At 42.7% G+C, this 23,849-nt stretch overlaps 1 protein-coding gene across 2 annotated transcripts in view; it reads right to left on the reverse strand.

Moving 5' to 3' along the window:
• UNC5C (unc-5 netrin receptor C) overlaps positions 1 to 23,849 on the reverse strand; it is a 239,716-nt gene that overhangs the window by 5,404 nt on the left and 210,463 nt on the right. The window contains exons 8-13 of one of the 2 annotated variants that reach the window (XM_021396043.1): positions 18,916 to 18,972; positions 17,289 to 17,480; positions 15,728 to 16,072; positions 13,199 to 13,286; positions 4,401 to 4,569; positions 2,537 to 2,770 (exon numbers count right to left, since the gene is read on the reverse strand). In XM_021396043.1, the coding sequence (XP_021251718.1) occupies positions 2,537 to 2,770; positions 4,401 to 4,569; positions 13,199 to 13,286; positions 15,728 to 16,072; positions 17,289 to 17,480; positions 18,916 to 18,972 (1,085 nt within the window). The remainder of the gene's footprint in view (positions 1 to 2,536; positions 2,771 to 4,400; positions 4,570 to 13,198; positions 13,287 to 15,727; positions 16,073 to 17,288; positions 17,481 to 18,915; positions 18,973 to 23,849) is intronic. The other variant, XM_021396044.1, reaches the window with a different exon arrangement.

Genomic DNA, 23,849 nt, shown 5'->3' on the forward strand with positions numbered 1-23,849 from the left:
CAAATTTGTGTCTGAGATTGATATCCCACCATTAGCAGCCACCTTTGTTCACTGTAGCTCCTCCAAGTGGAGGACACCGAGCAGCCCACACTTCTCCAATTTGGCTCAGGTAATTAATTCAGGATTAATTCAGAACCACAACCATCCTTCCCATCGTCTCTCTCCTCTCTTGTGAGCCAGGACTTATGCACTGCTCCCTTCCCAACAGAGGGAACTGCATAGGGCATCACTCCATCAGCAGCAGCACCACCACAGCCACAGTCTGTGTTGGAAAACAGCTTCCTCATTAAAGGGCCACAAGCAAGCAACAGCAATAAGGCATTCTTGTTAGAGGGACAAATATGCACTAAATAACTGAGAGAAGATGGCATACCTGTTATGGTTATTTTTTTGGAGAACAGCTATTGCACAGCATGAGGGAGGCTGGAGAAAGCCACCCTGCTACAGCCTGAAATAACTCATTTACCCATGGTGTGCCCAGTGCTCAGCCACTGCCCCCACATACAGCTCAGTCACCTCAATCTCAAAGCCAAACATGAATAAATAGATGGGAATAAATCAGTAGGATTTCTTCACAACAGATTAGTTTGGGCATCCCTCTCGCAGTACCTTGAAAAGGATGCTGTGGTTCTGGGACATCATGACCCTCACTCTTCCCCAGAAATCATTTTGTGAGCATCCCATCTAGGTGCCATAGACCATGATGAGGTTCTTCACAGGGCCAGAGCACTAGGGCTGTCTGGCTTCACAGCCCTAACAAACCAATCAAGAAAACAAACTTCATCCCAGCAAAAACCATGACCATACTCAAAATTTTCATTTAGACCTCTCTTTGTTGCTACCTTTTCCTTTCCCAAAACTGTTTATTTCCAGAAAAATGTAATTTATAGCTTCCAAAGAGCTAATGGACAGCAAATACTTATGAGAGTCCTGCAAACCCCAGCTACCTTGGGCTTGAATACAGTGTACAGCTTGTACACAGCCATTCAGTCTTGAGGTTAAAATGCCAAAAAATAGAAAATTAAAAAGGATTGATGAGTACTAAGTGACAGCATTCATCTGACTTCTCTTGGCAACCCTTTCCTCCCCAGATTGCAAGCTTGCTTTGGGGTCTACCTGGAGCAGAAGCCCAATAATTGGTGCACTCCCCTCCTGTAAGTTGATTGCAGCTTCTCCCTTGAAAGATGGCTTTCAGTTGCCCATGCCCTTCCTGATTCCTTCTGCTGTCTCTTTGAATCGGATTAACATTACCCTGCAATGCCTCCTGCAGTCTATTAGAAATAAGCCGATAGCTCTTGAGTATTACCTAATTTGATTGGCCCAGCTCTCACTGAAATCACTATCTGTCCAAGGCTCTGCCCAGTTACTTATTATTCCCTCAGGCTCAATGGACTCCTGGAAAATCGTATTACACAGCACAGGCACCAAAGAGCACAGCCATAAAGCCACTGTGGCTTTCAAAGCATTTCCTCTTGATCAGTACAAAAAACGCTTTCCACTTCTTTGAAGAAAAATTTCTTATTTATAGTGAAAACGCTCGTAGTATCCCACCACCAAAGACCAGACAGGGTCACAGTAGCTGACAGTATTTTGGAAGAAAAGGGATTGTGCCATTTGCAATGATGGAGACCGGTGAGCTGAAAAGCAAGAGCATCTCCCTGTCAGCCTGTGGGGTGTATGTCCAAGCAATTCCCATGCAGTGCTGGTATGGGAAACCCATGCACAGCATAAAGATGGCTCTGCATAGAGGCAAGATGTGAACTTGTTCTGCTTCAGAAAAGCATTTGGGAAGTCACACCAGCTATGCTTAAATGAAAAAAATACCTTTTAATAACCTCCATTCTTACACGTACAGTTGGAGCTACATATTTTATGAGTGTATCTATTATAGATACCATCTGTATATATACACATTTATAAAGAGAAAAAAGGAAGCATGTTTACCTATCTGCTCATCTGTATGTGAGGGGAGTGTGCATGTGTGTGAGAATGACAGAATTATGCAGTGAGGGTAAGGTGTACAGTTGCAGTAAGCAACAGCTTCGGTTTATTTTAGTGCCAAACTCCCAACACAAAATACTACACACAAAGAGGTGTAATGAAGCAGTATGAAAGCAGGCAGTGATTAACAGTCCAGAAGCTTCTTTTATCATTATCAGCTATTTACAAAGAGGCATTTATATGTTTCCCCATCTCTGGGGAGCTGGCACTTAGCATTAAAAATACATGAATAACGAATGAAGCCTGGCGTTCCTTATGGCCCTTTAATAATGCAAAAATCTTAGGATTCAGGATATGATACAGGTAAACAAAGGAAAAAAGGCTGGTGGGCAGAAAACAGTCTGGTACATGTGTGAGATCCCTTTGCAAAGAACAACTTATAATGTGTGGGGGGGTTAAACTGTAAAACAGCAACTTGCTGTCAGGCTTTTCTGATCAGAAAAATAACCTATGAAAATAAATACATGTAGCAGAGGGTCTGGTCACTGCATTGCTGTGATGAGAGAGGAAAAGCAAGCACAAGAGCAACAACCACCTTCAGGGCATCCTGTGTGTCATCAAGGCAGTAGACGCGGATGCTGTACTCCAGAGAGGAGCAGGACAGTGGTCCAAAGATGGCCAGTTTGAGACGTTTGGCTGCTGCTTTGGTGATGGACTGTCCCACCAACGCGTATGTGCTGAGGGTCTCTGTCAGGATATGGCAGGCTTCTGGGTCCAGCTGGATATAGCACGGAGTGGTGAAGTTTTCCTCCCCAACCACCACTACATCCTAAGGGAGAAAGAAGCCATGTTAGAGCTCCTGACCTCTCAGAGATGCTGTCCTTTCAGATCCCTTTCAAGCCTCATTGATACTCGAAGTCCTTGCTGTCTGCATCTTAGATTAATCAGATAATAAATATGAACAAATAGCTGCCCTTCACTTCCTAAGCATGAAAATAAGGCCTTATAAAAACATCAAGGAAAGGAAGTAACCTCTACAATAGCCAAATGCCACAGCTACAAGAAATATCACCTGCTGCTTCATCAGAATAATCCTCTGTGATGAAACTGCAGGGTGAATGAAAAAGTGCATAGAGCCTGGATGCAAACAGCTCAGAAGAAAACAGCTCCCCTGCTACCCTTCTCCACTCAGCCCCCACGCAGTGTCCTGCACACAACGCAAGCAGCTTTGAGCAGTTTTAAAAGCAAGCAGAGGGAAGAGGTCAGCAGTGGATCATAGCCTCTTCTTGCATAGCTTTCATGTGCTGCACCTCATTTGCTTCATTCACACTGTCCTGAAGTCTGCAGCAGTGTGGGCTTAACAGAAACACGGAATTGAGTTTGGGGCCTGTGGTATTCAGGATACACAGAATCACAGAGTGACTTGGGTTAGAAGGGATCTTGGTCCTTCTGGAGAACAGAAGACAAGGTGCTGCAATGCTGATTACAGTGCTGGCACCAGACACAATTGCTCTGTCAAGGACAGGGAGGACAGAGGAGAAAGTGAAGAGATGCCAGTAATATAGGCACAAATAAGGAACATGCATGTGGTGCCAAGAGCCAGGCCAGTGGGGTGCATATTGGTTGGCTGGTGTGCGCTGCGTGAGAGAGAGTCGGTGCCATGGGCAGTCAACAAAGCAAGACCTTGCAAAGGCTGTGCTGGACACAGTGCTTCTGGCAGCTGCCAGCCTTCAAAAGCCACCCTGTCCTCATAAAACCTGCCAGTAGAAGTTGCCTTTGCCAAATTAATTATGTGAGACCAAACTGGTGGCAGCAGGCACCTAGAAGCAAAAAAGTTCTCCAGAAGATGGGCTGGAGAGCTGAGCCCTGCTGAGAGCATCACATCATGCTCCAGTTACAGAGGAAGGTGTTTCTGCCCCTCAGCCCCAGGACACCCTCCTGATGCCAGAGGCTCCCACTGAGCCTGCATGGCCCAGCAATGCTTGCAGAGGCCCCCTGAGCTAATTGGGTGTGGAGATGTGCTGATTGCATGAGCTGAATGCAAGGCATGCTCCACCGGCATCTTATGAGGTATAACAATGAGAAAGACAAGGCCTATCCATTTTAATAAGCTAGATGATGTCTTGATGCTGAAGCAGAGCATTGTTTGCATCACTATTTTCTTTTTCTTGAAAATAGACATTAAACAAAGGGAATTCAAAGTAATCTGTAAAAAGTATTTTCTTATTTCTAGAATTGAGTCAGAACCAATTTTCAGAGGTTCTTTTCTGTTTTGTCTCTTCTTTCCTTCCCCATGACTTCCACACAATAATCTGCCAAGGCCCAAACCCTGAGTGCCAAATCCTGCAGGGAAGGCTATGTTTCAGGGCACACAAGCCCCAGCACTGCCCCAGAAATGCATTTCTAGGGGCAGCAGGCACCTTGCACAGCAGATGCAGGCCAGAGGCCTGGAGACTCACCTCCCACGGTCCCTGGGCTGCCTGGTGCTTTAGCTGGATCTGCCAGTCATCCATGTTGGGCTCAGCACAGTGGTGCATGGTCAGGACAACGGGTCGGGTCAGCAGTGCTCCTGGTGGACCACAGCTCACCACCGGCGTCAGCAGCGTCTGGCTGTCTTCTACAGGTGGCCTGACATGAAGTAGGGGAGAAAGGCAAAAAGGTAATGTTAAGCTAGGTAAAAAGAGCACAAATCTCACTCTTACAGTGTGGTCTGTAAATGGCCGTGTGCACGTGTGAGCTATCCCAGCCCAACTGCTGAGGAGTTTAAAGCAGAGGAAGCATGAGTGACTTTAACTACCCTGACATCTGGTGTATGACAAACACAGCTGAATGTGCCTCATCAGCTGCCTCCCTGAAAAATAGAGAGGACAAATTCATGATGCAGAAACCAGCAAGCGAGAGATAAGAAGTGTTCAGTGAAGTCTGCACTTGGACATGGGATCTGCCCATGTGACCTTGCATCTTCTGCTCTGGCTGAGTGTCCAGTCCAGCTGCATTTGCAAACACTTGTGTTTGTATCAGAATTGACTTTAGGGGGATTAGTTGAGACAAGAGTAAATATTGTTGACATTTGCAAGTCTTTGCCTCAATCAAAAGGAAGAGTTGAAAAGTAGCTGTGATCTTAGGACAAAAAGGACAAAAGCTGTGTTGAGATTGAATTTATTGTACCTACTCTGACTACTGCAGATACATTCACAGGCACATCCTAATTTTGCCCACCTTAAGCCACCTTGAATAATCCACTAATCCTACAGAAAATGAAAGACAAACTTTTGAGAAGACCTTTTTTAAAAAGCAACAAGGGCCCTTTTGAAAAGTGTCTCTTGTTAATACAAATGTTGGGGGTTTCATAACATTTTGGAAAAGTGAAAAAAATCGAATCTGAAAAATTGAAACGTATGCAATTCAGTAAATCCAGATGATACGCATCTGTGGATCCTTAAGGAAATTAACTGATGAGTTTACTAAATGACTTAACGATTGTTTTTGAAAAGCCATGGGCTGGAAACAAACAGCTGTGGTAGCTGTCTTTCAAAAAAACCCTCAAACTATAACAATCTGGATGGCTATCATGAATTACACTGGTTGTTTTAGCCTAACAAGAGAAATGAAGCATTTAGAGCATCCATTCAGCTCCTGTTGCAGGCTATATTGATCTTTGGATTCGGGTTAAGATCAGACACTGCTCTCTTGCAAAGATGAACTGAATAAATCATTGAGCAAAATTTGACTAAAATTTTCAGGTTCAGGTTTTGTTTTTATAAGAAGCAATGAGTAGCTTAGAAATAGCTCACCATAGCGCACATTCACTAATGCATTAACAGACATTTGAACACACTTCTGCAGACTAAGTCAAGCAGTTTCAAAAAATATTAAGTCTCTGAAAAAGTTTTTGGAAAATTTTAATATTCGTCTGGAAAGCTACAGAGATGACAAGCTATAGACTTAATCATCTGGTTAACCTAACTTCATCTAAAGGACTACTGACCCATGAAGAAGAAAGGAAAAATACAGATTATCATAGTTTTTCAGACTGAATTACAAGCCCAGCAGCTAAAAAGAATACAGGAGGAAATATATCATGACTGCTGTAAAAATTTCATACAGTGTCTTCTAGGTGAAAAATGAGTTAAAATCAATAAGAATCTGAGCACTGATGCAAGCAGCTGAAAAAAGAAAAGCCAAAAGGTCATTAAAATAATGGAGTACTGATAAATCATACAGCTGAATGTTGTCTCAAAGTAAAATTAAGTTTAGCCACTGCTCCGTGACAAAATTTTGTTAGCTGTTAAATTTTAGGACTCTGATGGAGGGCATGATTTTGCATTGCAGCATTTTATATCCGATTAGCACAAGTATAAACAATGACACAGAAGATGAAGTTGGGAGGCACTGCAGACTGAACAGTTAGTGAGGGAGATGAGAAGTGGATACAACCATAGAAATGAAATGCAAAGAAATAGCAAGGTTTAGTATTTTTCCCCAAGCTGGTAATGCTGCTGGTCCCAATGCCTCCAAAGGCTATCTCGTGCAGATGCTGACCCACCTTAGCTCTCCACAGTCTGAACCAATTTTGAGACTGCAAGTAATCTAAGCCACTTTAAAGCTTTAAGAAGCTGAGATAATAATGAATTGTGGAGAAGCTCTCAAGTGGTGTGAAATGAGGGTAAGTGTCATTTAATAGGTGAAATCCCAGCTCTGCTGAAGTCAGTGCTAAACATTTCCCTTATTGCTGTGAGGCCAAAATTTCTACTCACAGTGTGGAAGACAATGTAAATAGCAGCACAATCATTAAATTCACAGACAGCAATATGTGAGGCAATATTGCGAGAAGCAATGAGAGACAAGAAGCCATGCAAAAGATCCAGAGAGGAGAAAAATATTGGTGAGAAATAAAATTCATTCAGCAGCTCTCATTTTTGGGATGAAACAAAGCCCAAACACTTTTATTTAGTGGCAAGGTAAAACAGTAAAAGCAAAAAAGATATTGGGTGAACTTACTGCAACACAGCAGGTGTCACCTTGCAATGTGACACAGTTGCAAAAAGCAAATCTGAATTCTGGGGCAGTAGGGGATGAGGTGTCAAAGCACACCAAGCTGCTATTCCCTTTCCTATCCAGCTCTAACATAACTGCAGGCAGCAGGGTGTTCAGGGACTGTGTCGAGAGCTTGGAAATAAACACCTGAAACCCAGAGGAATGAAACTACGCTGCACCACAGAGAGCAGAGAGTCACCCTGTGACAACTAAAAGGAAGAAAGGAACACAAATCTCTTGACAGAGCTTTTCTCATTGTTTTTAATTTCCATCTTTAAACAAAAGGATTATGCCTTCCTATAGCTAATGAGGAGCAAAACAGATGCAGTAGACAAGATATATTATACAGGAGATATTAATCTTTCTGCATCAAGGCATAAACCCAGCACTAATTGATGGGATTAGTAAACAACAAGTTCCCCTGAAGACAGGTTATTGTGCAGCTATTCATTATGAGCATTTTTCTACCCTCTCCTGTAGCAGGTGATGCAGCACCATCAAAGTCAGGATCCTGGCCTCGACTGTTGTGACCAAGAATTGTAATTTCTGTTAGAGATCACAGGAGATCCAGCAAACACTGACTCAGGGGGCAATACAGAGAAAGGGACTTAGCTCCTCCAAAGCAGAAAGATTTATCAGCAGACAGGTTTAAAACTGTGCGTCAGGCAGTCATCCAAAAACACTAAACAAGAAAATCATCCAAGTGTGCTCACTTTAGGCTTGTATCAGTCTCAGGACTAGTTATTAGATTGGATTAGGCTTCCAGCTGTGCTAGCATGACTCCAAAGTCACTTCACTGCAGACATGGGAGCTGCCTTTATCTTACAAAGACCTGGCGAAGAGTGTAATTCAACTTCATCTAGCATTACTATTAAAAGACACTAAGAGTAAGTGAAAAGTCTCCAGATATTTTTAGACCTTGTCCCATATCTCGCACTGTTCATCAAGAACAGTCAACTTTTATTTAAAAAAGAACAAACTTTTATTCACTACATCCGGTCTTTTCACAATCAAATTTGTGTTCTTAATGAGATCGCTCATTTGAAACCGTCTCTCTGTAATGAGGCGAACTGTTCTCATTAAGGTAGCTGTCAGGCAGCAGATGTGAGTACAACCAGAGAAATCCCTGCTCCTCAGAGGGCTCCCTGGCACCAGGCATAGATGTTGCAGGCAAGAACCACATCTCTCTGGAAAACAGGAAGCTCAGGATGGAGAAGGATGGTTAACTTGCAGCAACAGATGGCAGCCCTTCCACACAGCTTAGCTGTAAGTCATAGGAGAGGCATTTTATTTCTCCTTTCATTGAAGGGTCTTTATTTTTAACACGTATTCCCTCTTAAGTATCAAATCTAATATTCTAAATGACCTCCCGGTTTGTCCAAAAGTCCATCTACAGAAGGAATCACAAACCTGCAGGACCACAGAGGGTTGGAAGGGAAGTCTAGAGAACATCTAGTCCAATCCCCCTGCTAAAGAAGATTTCCTACAGTAGGTTGCACAGGAAAGTATCCAGGGACATTTTGAATATCTCCAGAGAAAGAGACTCCACAACCTCTCTGCGTTGCTTGTTCCACTGCTCCGTCACTCTCAAGTAAAAAAGTACTTTCTCATGCTCAGATGGAACTCCCTGTGTTCCAGTTTGTGACCATTGCCTCTTGTCCTGTCACTGGCCAACACCAAAGAGAGTCTGGCCCCATCCACTTGACTCTGGCTCTTTAGAAATCTTATGTGTTGATAAGATCGCCACTCAGTCTCCTCCCAGGGAGGCCATGTGAAAAATTTTCTTCCCCTTTTGCTGCTGCTCTGATCTTCTTATTTGGAATGTTTCACATCATGAAATTGCCTTCTGGAGTTGCAATTTGGCTAATGCAACTGGGATACAAAATGAAAGCAGACATGGGATGTCTCAATTCCTTTTGTTTCACATCACCAAGCTCAGTGTTTACTGCTGAAAAAAAAAAAAAGTACTGCTTCTTGGATCAAGCTCATTGATCAGGTTGGTGACTTAGTAAGAAGTCTGTCCTTCATACGCACTTTGAAGCCACTGGTCCAGATCCTGAGAAGGACCTGACCCTTCTCTCTCTTATGGCATCTGGTCTGGAAGTCAGACCATTTATATGTGTGCCTTCCTACAAGAGCTTCAGGAGAGCTGCTTGCTCTGCTCTTCAGGGTTATCGCATATCCTGGGCATGGCCATCCCCATTCTCAATTTGCATCATCACCTGTGCAGTGATACAGAACTGTCCTTCACTGTGCCACTGTCGTTGCAGTTCATGCCTCTGATTAGAGTATTCAACAGCAGTTCCACCTAAAGCTACGCGAGCTCAAGACACAGGAGCTACCATACGGGATCAGAACAGTGGTCCGTCAAGAGCCAGACCCCGTCTAGCACTGGCCAGTGCCAGATGTCTCCACAGGAAGCACACAGCTCCACTAATTTAGCACAGAGCTACATTTGTTCTTTAATCTGAAGCAGTTAAGAAATCTCTGAAGTTTGGGGCTTTATACTCTTGCTATTTAATCCTTAATTGTGTAAGACCTAGCCTTTTCCAGTTACTCAAGGGAACATCCTCTTGCTGAGTAGTGGTCACAACAACATGATTATTTTACAGCTCAAGAAGGGATCCCTTCTTGCAAATCTCAAATTTGGTGACACTTCCTCAGACTGAGGGGGAGAGCAACTATTATTACTAACAGAGATTAATTTTGATCCCATGAGATCAAGACAGAAACTTGTCTGATATCTGTTAAATATTCTCATGGGCTTCTCAATTTTTCAGCTTTTAAAAAAACATTATAGGTACATACACAAACACACACGTACATAGATATTCTTTTTCCCATTGCAAGTCAGTTCTTAAAGCATGTGGACTTTTTCATAAGGCTAACACAAACCTCTTACACCAGCAACAGTATCAGTGCCCAGCAGCTACCTGCAATCCATCGCGCCCTATCTGACAAGCAGAATGAGGATGAACATTAGTCAAAACAGTCTGCTGGAGTACTGGGCTAAGAATGGAAAAAACCCACTGTGCCATACTCACGCTTTCACACACTTGAAGAAAACAACTATCGTAAAGTGGCCCCTATTGCAAGGTATCAGAACCCCAATTCCCTGCAGAAGGATAACGTTCTTAGGGCAACCTGCATGCTCACACTCTTTGATGAATGCTGTAATGTTACAATGTGATGGAAAGCAAAGCAATAATAGCAGAGTGACACAATCCTAGGCTGCAGCAAATGAGAACAAACTCAAATGCAGCAGCCATGAACACAGAAACAAAGGAAGAAAAACTGATTACCTGTGGAAGGCCTCCAGTAGGCAGGGATCTCCAGCAAGATACCCTTGCCTCCACTGCCAACCCTTAAATGAGGTCTGGGAAGGGGTGGATCCTGGCTCCAGCCCTTCCAGTCACTCAGGTGCACTGCATGTACCTGAGCTCCCCTGGGTTGGCCGTGCCTTCTCACCAGGTGCTCAATCACTGGTTCAGGCCGTGACTTAGCACTTCCGCTACAGATACAAAATGGAATAAATATAGTATCTCAGAAAGCTTTCCTAACCAATCTGTGAGGCAACGCAAAGAGTGATGTTACTGGGTTGTGAAATCTCTCCAATTCCTGTACTACACGTTTCAGAGACTAACTGGGGAAATGGATTAGGAAATTAAAGGAAGGAAAAGAAAAGGGGAATTTGCAGGACTCTGAGGGATAACAGATTTCCTGTTTCAGCTTGACTGTTCAGAAGTTGTTTTGTATTTCTACAAACAAAGTATGAGCTAAATCTTAAGCTGCTAGAGATATGCTTGTGATCTGTGATGGTGAGCCTCTCTGCTGCTTCACTGGTTTTACTTAGGGTAACGCTATGAGGACCACATTCTTGCCTCAGTGCCGTTTATATATCAAGAGGATTATAACTTCCATTTTACAGTGTCCTATATATGCCCTTTCAAACTACATCAACGCACAATAGGGTTCTTCAATCCATGCACATTTACACAGTGCACATGAAAATAAATACCAGTTCTCACAAGGTTTATTGAACACACTCCTGTTACTGCTTGGCCACAAAAGCAAATGTCTGCAGTGAGTCCTCACTGTGGACTATCACTCTCTGCTGGAGTGCTGTGAGAGCACAGTAACAGATTTAAAAAATAATTTACGCCACACGCTAACTTGTGGTACCCATATGACTCCAATTATAGGAAGCAACATCTGTGGCCCATACAGGCAGAAAGAAGAGCAGAAGTGCAGTTCCATGGCAGAAAGGGAAATAAAAGTGTTTGGCAGCACAGTGCCATGGAAGCAGGCCACTACAGCTGGATGCTGCTGCCTGTCAGCACTTTCTGCCCATAGGCATCTGGGAAAGGGGAACAGGTAACAGGGGAAGGCATTACAGTCCCACTGTGTTTAAGCAATTTTTGGTGATTATTCACTCCAGAGTGACCTGGGCAAGAGCTGATGAGCTTCAGTTTAAATGTCAGAGAAGTGATTGGTTTCCACAGGCATGAAAAGTTGGTTTCCATAGCGTTCTGGATGGGGGGCTGAAAAGCTGTTATACAAAAAACCTCAAGGATTTGGGCCCGTATGCTCAGGATGCAATGATCACCACAATGGGATGAGCTATGGCCACAGCATCCTACTCTCTGCTCACTTCACAAAATCTTCATTTCAGGTGAGGGTTCACACCTTTCCATACTTTTGCAGAGGTATTTCAGCAAGCATGCTCAGTTTGGTGGATGGCACCAAAACACGCATTTCCCAACACAGGTTGACTTGTCCTTCTACCCCTTGTGTGACCTGCTGAGTAACAGCTATCACGAAGCACACAGAGGAAGATTTATGATCTTTGAAGCCAATAAATTAGGCTAGCATGCAGTGTTGGTTGTCTACAGCTGAATGAATAAGGAGGCAGGGATTCCCTCCATAGCTCGCTGGAGAGAAAATAATCGCATGTACAGCTCCTGCTGGGAATGAAACAATTTTGAGGGGGAAGAATTAGATATTTAAAGGAGGGAGACTTGGAGGTGAGTTGAGTATCAGGGAAAGCCCTCTGATTTTCATTATTTTTCCCTCCCTCTTTTTTAATGCTGTTTGTAAGCTTCTTTAAAACATAGCCGAAAGTAATAGGAATACAATCAATATTAAATATGAACAGAGACACTTCTTCTGTAGCTGCAATTAGCTATTTTCAAAGAGCAAGACATGAATAATATATGCAAAAGTGCAAGGGGGTGTGTTACTTATTTCTTCCTTAAGCAGATTATTTCAAAATGGGTGGAAGACTACCAAGCTAAAGAATAGTGTTCAATATCATGCAGTGTATAAACAGATGTGGCTTAGCACATTATAAAAGCCATTAAAGGGCTGAGCCAAAAAATGTATCTAGCTATGGGGAGGACAAAGAGGCAAAGTACTGTGTAATGATTGCTTAGTTTTCCGTTTGTCATTCAGCCTTTGTTCATGAATCCATTCTGCAGACTAAGATCTCACCTTCCTTTTCGTTAGGTTTGTGCTAAATTGCTTCAAATGGTATCCTGATCCTTGTGGAAATTCTTTTTTTATTTTTATGCCAAGGCTGCCAGATCACTCATGAGACACTGAGTCCTGGAATATGAATCAGCCGCACATGCACATGGAGGTCAGCAAGCAGAAAAGGGATTATCTAGTTGCTGGCTCTGGGTGGCCCATGGCATGGTGTGCCTGGGACAAGGAGAGGTGGAGGACAGCAAACGCTCTGGTGGCTCTGTCCTCATCACTGCATGGATCAGCCAAGCCCATGAATGGTAAAATACGAATTCACCTTCCTTCCAACGGGAGAGAAAGTTTTGCAAGGCAGGTGGTCAGACACCTGTCCCTCTGTGGAGCTGACTTGTCACCCTGCTCCTGTGTTCTCTCCCTCTCAGCACAGGTCTTTATTAGGACATCACCTCACACCTTCTCTGCTGCACTGAACTCATGCTGGCTTACTTTCTGTGCGTCTGGCTTTGATTCAGCATCCTCCAGCTTGAGTGATTGCTGAAAATGCAGCCCTTCATTAGGAAAGCAAAAGTCTGAGCTAGTTTTGTGGTAGAGTTTATCCTCATTTTTGCTCATGTTTACCTCCAGGTCATCAAATCAACTTCAACCTATCACAGGTTTATAGCTACTACATTTTCTTCCACACCCTCTTCCCCTCAATTAATGCACACACAAATAAATGCACAAAGCAAGTAATTTTTACCTCATGCTCTCCTTCCTGTGGACTGTCACATACATTTCATAGACTCTTCCTTGAGGAACAGCCCCTGCTGGGATCAGCAAGCTCACTCCTGCAGAACAGAAGAGACAAAAAAAAATTAAATGGAGAAAAAAATACAAAAAAGAAAAAGTCATGTGAAGAAGAGCAACAGGAGAAGCAGTAGGTGATGCCTGCAATGCTAGATTTTCACCCAGTGTCACAAGAGGGCTTTAAATGAGTTTAGCAACTCTGGAGATAAAGTATCTGCTGCAGCCCTGGCACCTCTTGTGCCTCAGCATTGAAATGCTGCAGCAGAGAAGAGGATTTTCTTTCCTTCCCTTTTATTTTATTTAAAGAGCAGACAGATGGTTACGCTGCTTCTTACCTTGTAAAATAATGGAAAGGGAACAACTCTCAGTAAATTTTCCAACAGCTGTAACAGGACATATCTCCCTAGGCAATTCCTATTTAATTAAAAGCAGGAAAGGAAGGCAGTGGAGTACTGTCCCAGGAAGCAACAAGAACTAGTTGTTTCTTGAAAGATGGGCTCTGAAACTGGCATCCTGTCTGTTAATGCACTCAGCTTCTAATTAGACTACTGGGGAGACGAAATGGGGCTTCTTGGTATTTTCAATGTGCCTGCTTCTGTGGAGTGGCTCAAAATTTGGATATCCAACCTTGAAAAACGTGTGCAGATACGCTCCATGCCCTTTTCAGGGCTGATCAATTGCAAAATTCTGCTCCTGCATTGCAAGGAACTCCCCAGGAACCAGAGGTCATGTCCTTGCACGGCAAACATGGCTCAGGAACTCTCTGGCACGCTGCTGGACATGGCTCTGCCAGCTGTCTGTGCAGATGCAGGCTAGTGGCGAATCACTGGCAGGAGTTTGAATTCAGCTATGGCTACGTAGCTGAATACAAACCTATAGGCAGATTATTTGCATATATGCATACGCACAACAAAGGTATTTTAAAATCCTTTATGGCCCTGTCTCCTCGGTGTACATCGTTTGGTTACACTGGAAACCTCCCATGTACCAGGGTTGTGCAGGTGTCCCACACCTGGCTTTGAAGGGGAGGGACTAGCTATGAAATTGTTTTCCATTAAGGTTTTCTGTCTTGTTTCTTTACAGGACTGTTATAACCTCCCTGTGCATGTTCTCAGATGTAAAGACAGGTGTAGGGTACATGAAGGACTTTGATCATCTTGCTAGGAGGATATACATACATACATCTAGAAGCAGCACAGAGGCATATGCAGGAGTGGTAGACATGTGATATATTTTACAAAACCTGTTTTAATAATTTTGAAGAGATTACAGTGATAAATAAGCATGTCTTTTTCTTTACAAATTGATATTAATATATGTGAATTAAATATGACTAACAGACTTTGTTGAACCAGTGAACACCATGGCATGAGAAACCCGAGTATTAATGCCTACCCTCAGCTGCAGCTTAGAGAACAGTGAAACCTAGGACTGTATAGCATGAATTTTCAACATTGCTCAGCAGTCTATAGCAGAGGACTTCAAGCAGTTCAGCTTCCACTTAGGCTCTATGGAAAAAGGAGACACTGTTCCTCAAAAAGGATGGCTACTGCTTACAGCCCACTTTTGGCTGCGTGCTGGGCAGTACAGGTCTGTATCCTGGAAGGAACAAACTAGTCCTAGGCCAATGAGATGCTTTGCTTTCTCCATAACATCAACGAGCAAAAAAGGATCCAGCAAAGGAGCAGGAGTCAAAGTTAGGCAGCTTTTCCTCAGGGTGTACACTGTGTTGTAAAATGACCAAGAGCTGAATACAAGATACAAAGTTGGAAGCTGTGAGACCTTGAGCTATATGGTCTCACATGGGAGCATCTAGGTGTCAAACTTTGAATGAAAACATTTCATTTAGGAACTAAATAGAAACACAGCTTTCCTCAAAAACCCAGTTGTGAGAGCCAAGTTCTCCAAAGGCTACCCATCAGCTTGGCCTCTTAACATATGAGAAAGACTGGCAGCACCTCAATGCTTGGTTCCCCTCTTTCCTATTTGTAAAAAAAAATCTACACTATATATAACAAGGAGAGAGATATGGACACAACACTCTTAGGCTTTATTTTCCTTGAGCAAGTAATGTGTGCAGGAAAAAAGCCTTCCAAAAATTAGCATTCTGCTGTCCTACTGCAGTACCACACAGTCTGCAATGAATTGAAAGTGGAACAACCAATTTATTTTTTAATTAAGTTTGCTTCTTTATGTGTGATGACAAGATTGAAGGTCAAGGATGCTGACCCACACCACACGGAGAAAGTCTGAAGTATAACATACCTCAGAAAGGGGTGAGAGCCCTGTAACATTCTGTTAAAAAGGCAGCCAGGACTTTGGGAAAGTGAACCTTGAAATATTTTAGTTAATCTGATTGGGTAAAACACATCTCTTTGTTCTGAACAAAGAAAAGGCAGACTCCCTGGAGTTACCTTGTTTTATCTCTGGCATAGAAGAAAGCTAACTCCTCTTAAGCCCTTGAAATACAGCTAGCACTTACCTGAATTGGGAATTACTAGGTGGCCTCCTAAGGAGTTGAAGGTCCCAAATGCAGTGCAAGATGGGTCTGTTTGCCGTGCAAGGCTTTGGTTCTTCACGTTCAAGGTCTCATTCTCCAGCAGAGACTGGGTAATCTGTGGGGACAACTTGGAGGAGAAATCAGAGAGTTCATCCTGGGGGGTGACTGCTCCAGAGGTGTTATAGACTTTGATCTTCAGATTGGGCAGTGGGTCCAGGATCGGAGAATTGGTCATTGGGATTTTATCAGAGACATCATGCAAGGCATAAACAGGACCCCTATACATAGCTGCAGCAGAAGTGAGGTCTGGTGGCACTGCCAGGAGGTCTGCATTGGAAATGAAAGAAGAACCACATTGCTTACGATTACTTCTCTAATCTGATGACTTTCTTCTGCCTAATGATTAGGTTTTGCATGCTGTTCTGCTCATTCCAAAGACTAAGATATACAAGGTACTTGCAAACTGACCTTTATATCCTTTTCCAGGCACCTGTATCTAGCAGCGGCCCAGGGCTTGTATTGCCTGAACTGCTCTGGAATCTAACTGTTATAAAAAATTACAGCACATTTCTGCTCTAAGGATTTTTCACTGGCATTATTTTCCAGGCTGTGCTCAGATTTCAAGTGTGATATGCCTAGCTTCATGGCTCAATAGATCTAATAGTATTAATTAATACTCCTACCTTAAATGCTAAGAGTTTCATTAGGGAATTTATCAAATTGGCATAAAAACAGAATTTTTGAATTAACGGAAAGAACAAAGCTATGAAGTCCTTGTGCCCACAACTCCTAGACAGTGTAGAACTAGTACCCGCATCACACAGAAAATGACACTTCTGCTAACCTTCCTTTTAACAACTCTCTTGTAATCTCAACTCTTTACTTTGATTTAGTCTTCATAAACACGTATTGGAAGAAAAGAACTCTTCAGCTTAAATGTGGGTCTTGAAAGAGCCAGCCTTAGCATTTGAGTGTTTGTCTTCTGGCCACTGAAGCATGGAAATTATCTAACCATTATGTACTAGTGATAAAAATGTTCATTATTAAATGATATTACACCACAACCTCTTCTTCTACATTGTCCATTGAAGGTACAGTACTTCTTAAGCTATGCACTATTTATGCATGTGAGAACATGCACAGTAAAAGAGGCTATTAGTGAAGTAAAAAGGAGGCAGATGTGATGGAATTATTGTACTGTAATACTGCTCCTGTGATGAATCCTGCCTCCCTTGTTTCTGTCATAGCTTTGCCTTTGATGTAAATTTGAGCACAACCTGTATCTTTATAAATGCCTGTTTCACTCTCACATTCACGTTCTCCCTTTAGAAGTTAAATTCCTCTGCTGTATGCTCCTGAGCACATCTGAAAAAGGCTGCTGCGGGTTTTTAGCACTTGACCATCAGAAACAAATAGATATAATCTTTCTCTCTTTTATGAAGTGCCAACAGGCATCCTGCAGATATCATTCATACAGCCCAAGAGACCATATCCTTCTAGTATCCCCCTGAATTGGTCAGCATGGAGTGAAGTGACAACTAACCTTGCCTTGCAGCCTTGATGTTAACAGGCTGAAATCCCCCATTTAGTGCTGACGAGTCGATAATATCTGACTCAAAGTCACGGTGGTTCTTGCGATAGACAAACAGGGCCACAATCACAGAAATAGCCAGGCACACGATCACGGCAATGACAATCCCCACGTAGAGAGCAACATCATCTGAGTCAGGCGCAGCTAGAGGAAGAGAGGAAAGAACCTTGAAGAAATGTGCTCCTCACAGGGTCTTTTGAGAAAATACATTCTTACTATTCCCGTTTCCTGCAGATATTTACTACCTTTTTATAGGTTAATTTAAAATCCATTTCTAAAGCTATATAACAGGTCTATGCCCTTTTTATGGGAAATGATCTCTGTTTTCTCTTTAACTCGTGTTCTATTTCTTCACCTATCTACTTGTTCATCTATCTAGCATCCAGGGAGCGAAGCACTAAACAGAACACTCATTACACAGTTAGTCTCGTGAAGCAAATTCCCCCTATGAATTAAAACAGTATTTCTTCAAGATATAGCGTCATAATATTAGTATTTAGTGGTTTATCTATTAGCAAAGATCATGTTGTATGTTTTTAAACTTCAGAAGCCTTATTTTTTAATTAAGAAAAAAAAAACACAAAAAGTCCAATTTCTACAGAATGCCTGGAATATCAGAATGTATTTTGTGATTTCTGACCTATAAGGTGTCGAGCCATTTTCTTTTCTACCCATTTTCCTTTTAAAAATATCCAGGAAAGGAAAAAATCGACCACTGAATTCTCATTGCTGGCATTAACGCATACGGATTTGGATAAAAGCTAAAGCAAGCACGAGAAATAATGTGGTAATTTACTAAAAGGAACCCAGATTTATTACAGCTGTCTTGTGAGAAAATGGCTCTGATATTTCTACTAGCTGCTTATACCGTATCTTCAGCACTAATTCCAGGGTAATCTCTAGCATCATTATCGACTAGACTTTTTTTTCCAAAAGGTCTGAATACATGATCAAAATTTGATGTGTTTCTACACAGTGAAAAATCCCAGTAACAGAGACAGTGAAAAAAAGAAAATGCAAAATCAAATCAGACCTTTTTAGCAGCCCATTTTTGTTAATTTAAAACACGTGAAATCATTTTTATTTCATTTTTTGCTCCCCATCTTTTAGTCATTTAAGCTAAGCTGCCCTCCAGCACAGAGGTGAGAGTTGGCAGATTTTGAAAAGGACTGATCAAAGTCTATCAGCCTCTGGCTATGAAACTTTCAACGTGCCAGCCTCAAAACAGCAGGACTTATATACCCAGTGGTTCAGGAAGCAGATCTCTGAGTTACAGCTCAATGCAAAGTTATCCCTCCACCACATTTCCTCCAATTGCTAAGGAAACACTAACGAAAGAGAGGGTTCATTCTCTCCACTTCCTGCCTTTAATGCAGCTTCTTCTCCCATTTTCCTTGGGTATATGGGCTGTGATCAGCCTGTGTCAACCCACTGACAGGGAAACCACTGTCAAGTAGGCAGCTTCATTTGCCCAATCCCTCTTTGCCTAGGCACACAGAGCTGGTACAACACTAAAGCTTGACCCCAGGAACAGCATTGCATTAGTCTCCAGGAACGTAAAATGAAACATTAAACTTACAAGAAAATCCATATTCATTCTGGGTTCTCTGTTCAGTTGAAATAGGATAAATGAAACCTTAAAAAGAAAGAAATGAAACAAAAATGGGAACAAAATCAAATTAATGAGGAGAACAAAAAAGGGAAGCATGAAAAATGGTTTAATTAAAAAAAAAAGGAAAAGAAATTGATGGCACTTTAGAATTCTGATACAGCACAGAATTATGATTTTGCATCCTCTGTCTCCTCCAGAGCCTTACTAAGAATTCTAAGTAGGCAGATTGAATTTCTAAGCCAAAATCGGTCTCGAGTCACTAACTTTGGAGTGCTTAAAGTCTTTCTTTTATTGAGCATAAACTCTAATGGATCTAATTTATTTCAGACATCAAGGGTCATTAGCATACGGAAAGTCTTTTTTCCCTATCCCTACCATATGCTTTAATTCCCAGGACATGTTCGGTGAGGCTCTAAACAGTTTTTTTATTTAATTATAGTAGCTTGCTGTTGATCTAATAGAGCTAAAGGAGACCTGTCGTCACCGGTCAGAGGTTAAATACCCATTTGCCGAGCAGAGTCCATGCAGAAAGCCCTCTTTCTGGATTTCCACGGAATTATTTTATCCTGTCTTTAATACGCGCTCAATAGGAATTCCTCAGGGAGCATAGAATTTGTCAGCAAACAGGAAACTGAGCGGCTTCTCTTCAAAATTATTAAAAAATCAATAAGACCCCTGGGGTCATAGCATTATTTATTTGAAATCTTTGCAAGCCTTGTATATCGACAAAACGATAACACAATTTACAGTTATATTTCAGAACGGCTAAATGAGAGGGATTGTTTCTTTAGTCTCTTCTTTCTGCAGCTTGTACAGATAAGCACACTGAGGCTGTTTGGCTTTAAAGGGGTCCAGTGGAGTTGCTGAGTATCTCTCATCCCCCCTCCATTCACATGGGGAGCAAGGGAAAGGCTCCGAGTCCCATCCTTCTGGAGAGGGAAATGACAAACCCAGGGTAAGCGAGGGAGTCACTGCCATGAATGGAATCAGGGTGGGTGCCAGGGAGAGGGTCCCCCTCTTCCTCCTTTTGAAGAGAATTCCACAGCCCTCTCCATCTCCCCCATTCCTTGGGTCACGCTGCGAGGAGCTCGCACAGCCCTGGGCTCCTGCAGATGAAACAAAACTGGACTCTTGGTGCGTGCCTAATGCACCACATTACAAGCAGATCAGAGTAATAACCTCCAGCTCCCAGAAATGCTGAGATGGGTGCTCGGCATCTGCTGTGCTTTGTGTATCTCACCCTGCTTGGCTATGCCGCTTGCTAATGAAGGTACAGTATGTCCCAATTGCAGATATAGACATAACTCCCCACAAAGTTTCCAGACATTAACTATCACATAAATTCTACCTCAATTGAAATACCAGAGCAAGAAAAGCTGCTTTCTGATAGTGATGTTTTTTTCTGAAGCATTATGGGATAGACTATACTGCCTGTAATATCTACTTAAAACTTTATTTCACAGCAATGATTCCAGCCTTACAATTGCTTTTAGAAATATTATGTTCTCACACTCATTTATTTTGTCTGTTGAGGCAAGCTCACCTACGTGTACTCTCAGCATGCACACTCAATCTTTTGTAATAACTGCTCCCCACTTCTACCAGTCTGCTCGAGGCATCGGCCATAAAAAGTCAGGCAGGCAACTTCTGAGAGCTTGAGTGAGTGCTCAGCAAGTTGGCGCGTGAATTTACAGTGAGCTGGTTACTCCCCAATTACTCCCCAGGTGAATGCCGAGGTGCATATTTAGTCCACCTAAATTCCAGCTGTTTCAGCTATAACCTTATGGCCAATATTTCCTATGGCAAGATGTCCCTGGAGACCAGGAGGCAGCCAGCAGAAATGCAAGGTACAAGAACAAGGCTGAATTTAGGCTGGCTGCTTCTTCAAATGCTCTTCAGCCTCATACTCAAATCTGCTGTGAAATCCCTGCATTTCCGGTTCCCCGTTGTGTATTTTTGGGGGAGCAGGCATAGGACAGTACAGCTGAACCAGGTATGCATCGCCTGAATTTGTGCAGGGCTTGCACTCGTTCGTGCAGAGCCAGAAAGGCCATTCCCCTTTCCTTTGGTCGCTTTTCAGCTGGCAGGTTTGGCATTTGAGACTGTGTGCCATTCCAGCCGCACAGGAAGGGATTTGATATCTGCCACTCAGAGGGCACAAAAAATGGCACTGCCTGGATTAGCTGTGGGCTTACTGACAGCCTTCTCTATTTCCAGCAAAGTGTAAATACAAGTTCAAGTCTTCTCAGTAAAGTAACCAACTGTGGTCTTAAAATACGCTAAAAGAAATAGCAACCTCTTCATAGACCCTGTTTGTCACAAATACTTATTTGCCTCTTACAGTTTTGCATAAATTCTCATACTGATAACTGCAGAGAGCAGCCTTGCAGCTGCCAAAGATTGATACCAGTTCCTTCACCAGAAATGTTTTCTGTATGTATTCAAATCACACCTACTGCAAACAGGAGGAAAAGACGAAAATTTTTGCTTCCATTACTCTTACAAACTGACATACTTTGCAAAGGGCATTTGATTTTATCCTCCTCTGTGTGCCACTACTGAACCCAGCGGCAACTCTTTCTGAGCAAACCTCTGCAGCTGGAAAAACGTGTTCTGTACAGAAGAAAGGAGGGGATAAGGTGGAAGGGCTAAGGTCATGAGATGCCATGCTGAGCTGTTAGTTGTGGGCATACCAATTTTTTGCCAAGGGCCAAGAGTCATGCCTGAGCAGGCTGGGCATGGATAGATAAGTGGCCATCCATGCTGGGGACTGGGAAGTGCAAAGTCCTGGTCAAGGAGACAGCACTGCACAAGCTGGGCTGTGGTGGCCATAAGACCTCCTCTGGCTGAAGCAAGAGGACTCCTCACCTCAGGTTGGCTATTAAGCATCCCAGCCAAGCTGGGCCGTGCCAGCTGTCTGTTGAACAGCGCATCAAATTCAATCCATTTGTGCTTGCAAATTAAGCACAATTGTAGGAGATGACTCAAACACGGCAACTATAGGCACTCTCTGCCATTTGGGCAAGACCTTTTAGAATAAAAAAAATTTTAAGCGCTCCTTTGTCATGAAAGACTGTTTGAAAAGGGAGTGGGCCTTGGCACAGCAATGGAAGGCTTGAGGCTGCGCATAGTGGTGGTGGCTGCACAGAAGGCTGGTCCATGGCCGTGCTCCCAGCACCACAGCACAGGCGCTGCTTTAGAAAGTTGGCTTTCAAGATGGTCCCTCTGACTACACCTTCAAACAATGAGAAAGGATGTTTTCATCCGATAATGATGCAAACCTGCTGGGATTAGTACCTGTAATAATGAAGAATGACTCCCCTCCTCTCTTCAAAGTATCTGCAGTGAATAGACATTTTTTTCATTTTTTTTTCTCTTCATTGTATCAACAGCATTGCTTGGCAAATACCTCAGGGACTTCTACCAGGATCATCAAATTTTTTAACGAGGGTGAATGTAGAAAGGTGCTGTGGGCTTTGACTCTAGGAAGGCTGCTGACTCACATGTGGAGCAGCTGGCTTCACAGTGAGCTACTTGCTTTGAGAAAAACAATTTAAGCTTCTTCCTGCAGCTTGTTGGGAAATGTAATTTTCAAAGCAGCTTTTGATGTTTTGTTGTGTAACTTACTGCTGGACGAGTAAAATAGTAATAAACATACTTTACACTTGCATAGTTCCTTCTGTTTGAGGATCTCAGAGACTTACCAACAGTGGCTATTTATTTCCCTCGTTTTACAAGCACCTCACTCTATGTCATGCCTGGAGAATCAGTGGGAGACTTGGGCTATGCTCAGAAATTGTACCAATGTAATTGCACATTAAATGTACTTATGAAAATGTCTTTAATGCAGTTGATGTTTCTCCATGCATTCTACTTTATATTCCACTTTAAGTTTGTAAATACATTTTTTTTGTCCCTGTAAAAGTGCTTCTATTAAGTGTTAAAGGTGGGCTTTTTAAACTCAAGTAATTACACAGGCACAAATGCTTTGTACAAATGCAGCTATGTCATTATAAAGATGCATTCCCTAGGCATTGGCTATTCTCTTTCTATAAAGAATATCTACAGCAATTTAAGCACCTTTATACTGATGTAATATGCTGAAAGGGTGAATATGTCAAAGGTCAGAGAACTGGAAAGGAAAACCAGTCTAACGTTGGTACACAGGAAAGACTTCAGCAGGCTTTTTATCAATTTAGCTTAACTCAATTTCTGCACCAGTCACACTTACACTGATTTGGGAAATTGAGTCCATTTAACTAAATAGATTTTGAAGCTCATTTAATTAGTTTGGTGCTGTTTGCAAACACAAATGATCCCTAACCACTGGGAGCCCAGCCGGAGCATTCTGGTCCCACATGCCTTGCTCTGACCTTCTGGAAATCCATTTATGCCAATAACCGCAGGAGACTCAAAGGCACACCACTGCTGCTGAATGGTCTTCAGAATATCTGAATGTGTGGGATCACCTGGCTTAGGTGGTTAGCTGTGACATAGCAGGACATCTCTTTTTACAGCAAGAATTCATCTGCTGCAATTTGCCTCAGGAGAAGACCTCGTCTGCCAAGGGATGGGGTAGGACTGAAGAACCTCAGACCTCTGACAGATAATAACTGTGCAGAGATTATGGTGCTGCCTCCTCTGAGTCAGAAATTAAGACAGATTGTCATCAAACAGTCACCAAAGTAACTTTTCTAAACTATTTCCGCCTCCTCTCCCCCGGGATGAATATACCTCTCAAAATATTAATGGGCATATATATATACACGCATACTACACACAGTGGGAATTCAGTATCATGACCATGGTCATCCTGAAATCCTGTGTCTGATATTACCTGGAAAGCCCTTGGCCAGGGAACTACATTATTTTAAAGACAGCTTTCCTCCTTGCAGTGTACA

The sequence above is a fragment of the Numida meleagris genome, chromosome 4, assembly GCF_002078875.1.
Source record: "Numida meleagris isolate 19003 breed g44 Domestic line chromosome 4, NumMel1.0, whole genome shotgun sequence".
Lineage (NCBI taxonomy): Eukaryota > Metazoa > Chordata > Aves > Galliformes > Numididae > Numida > Numida meleagris.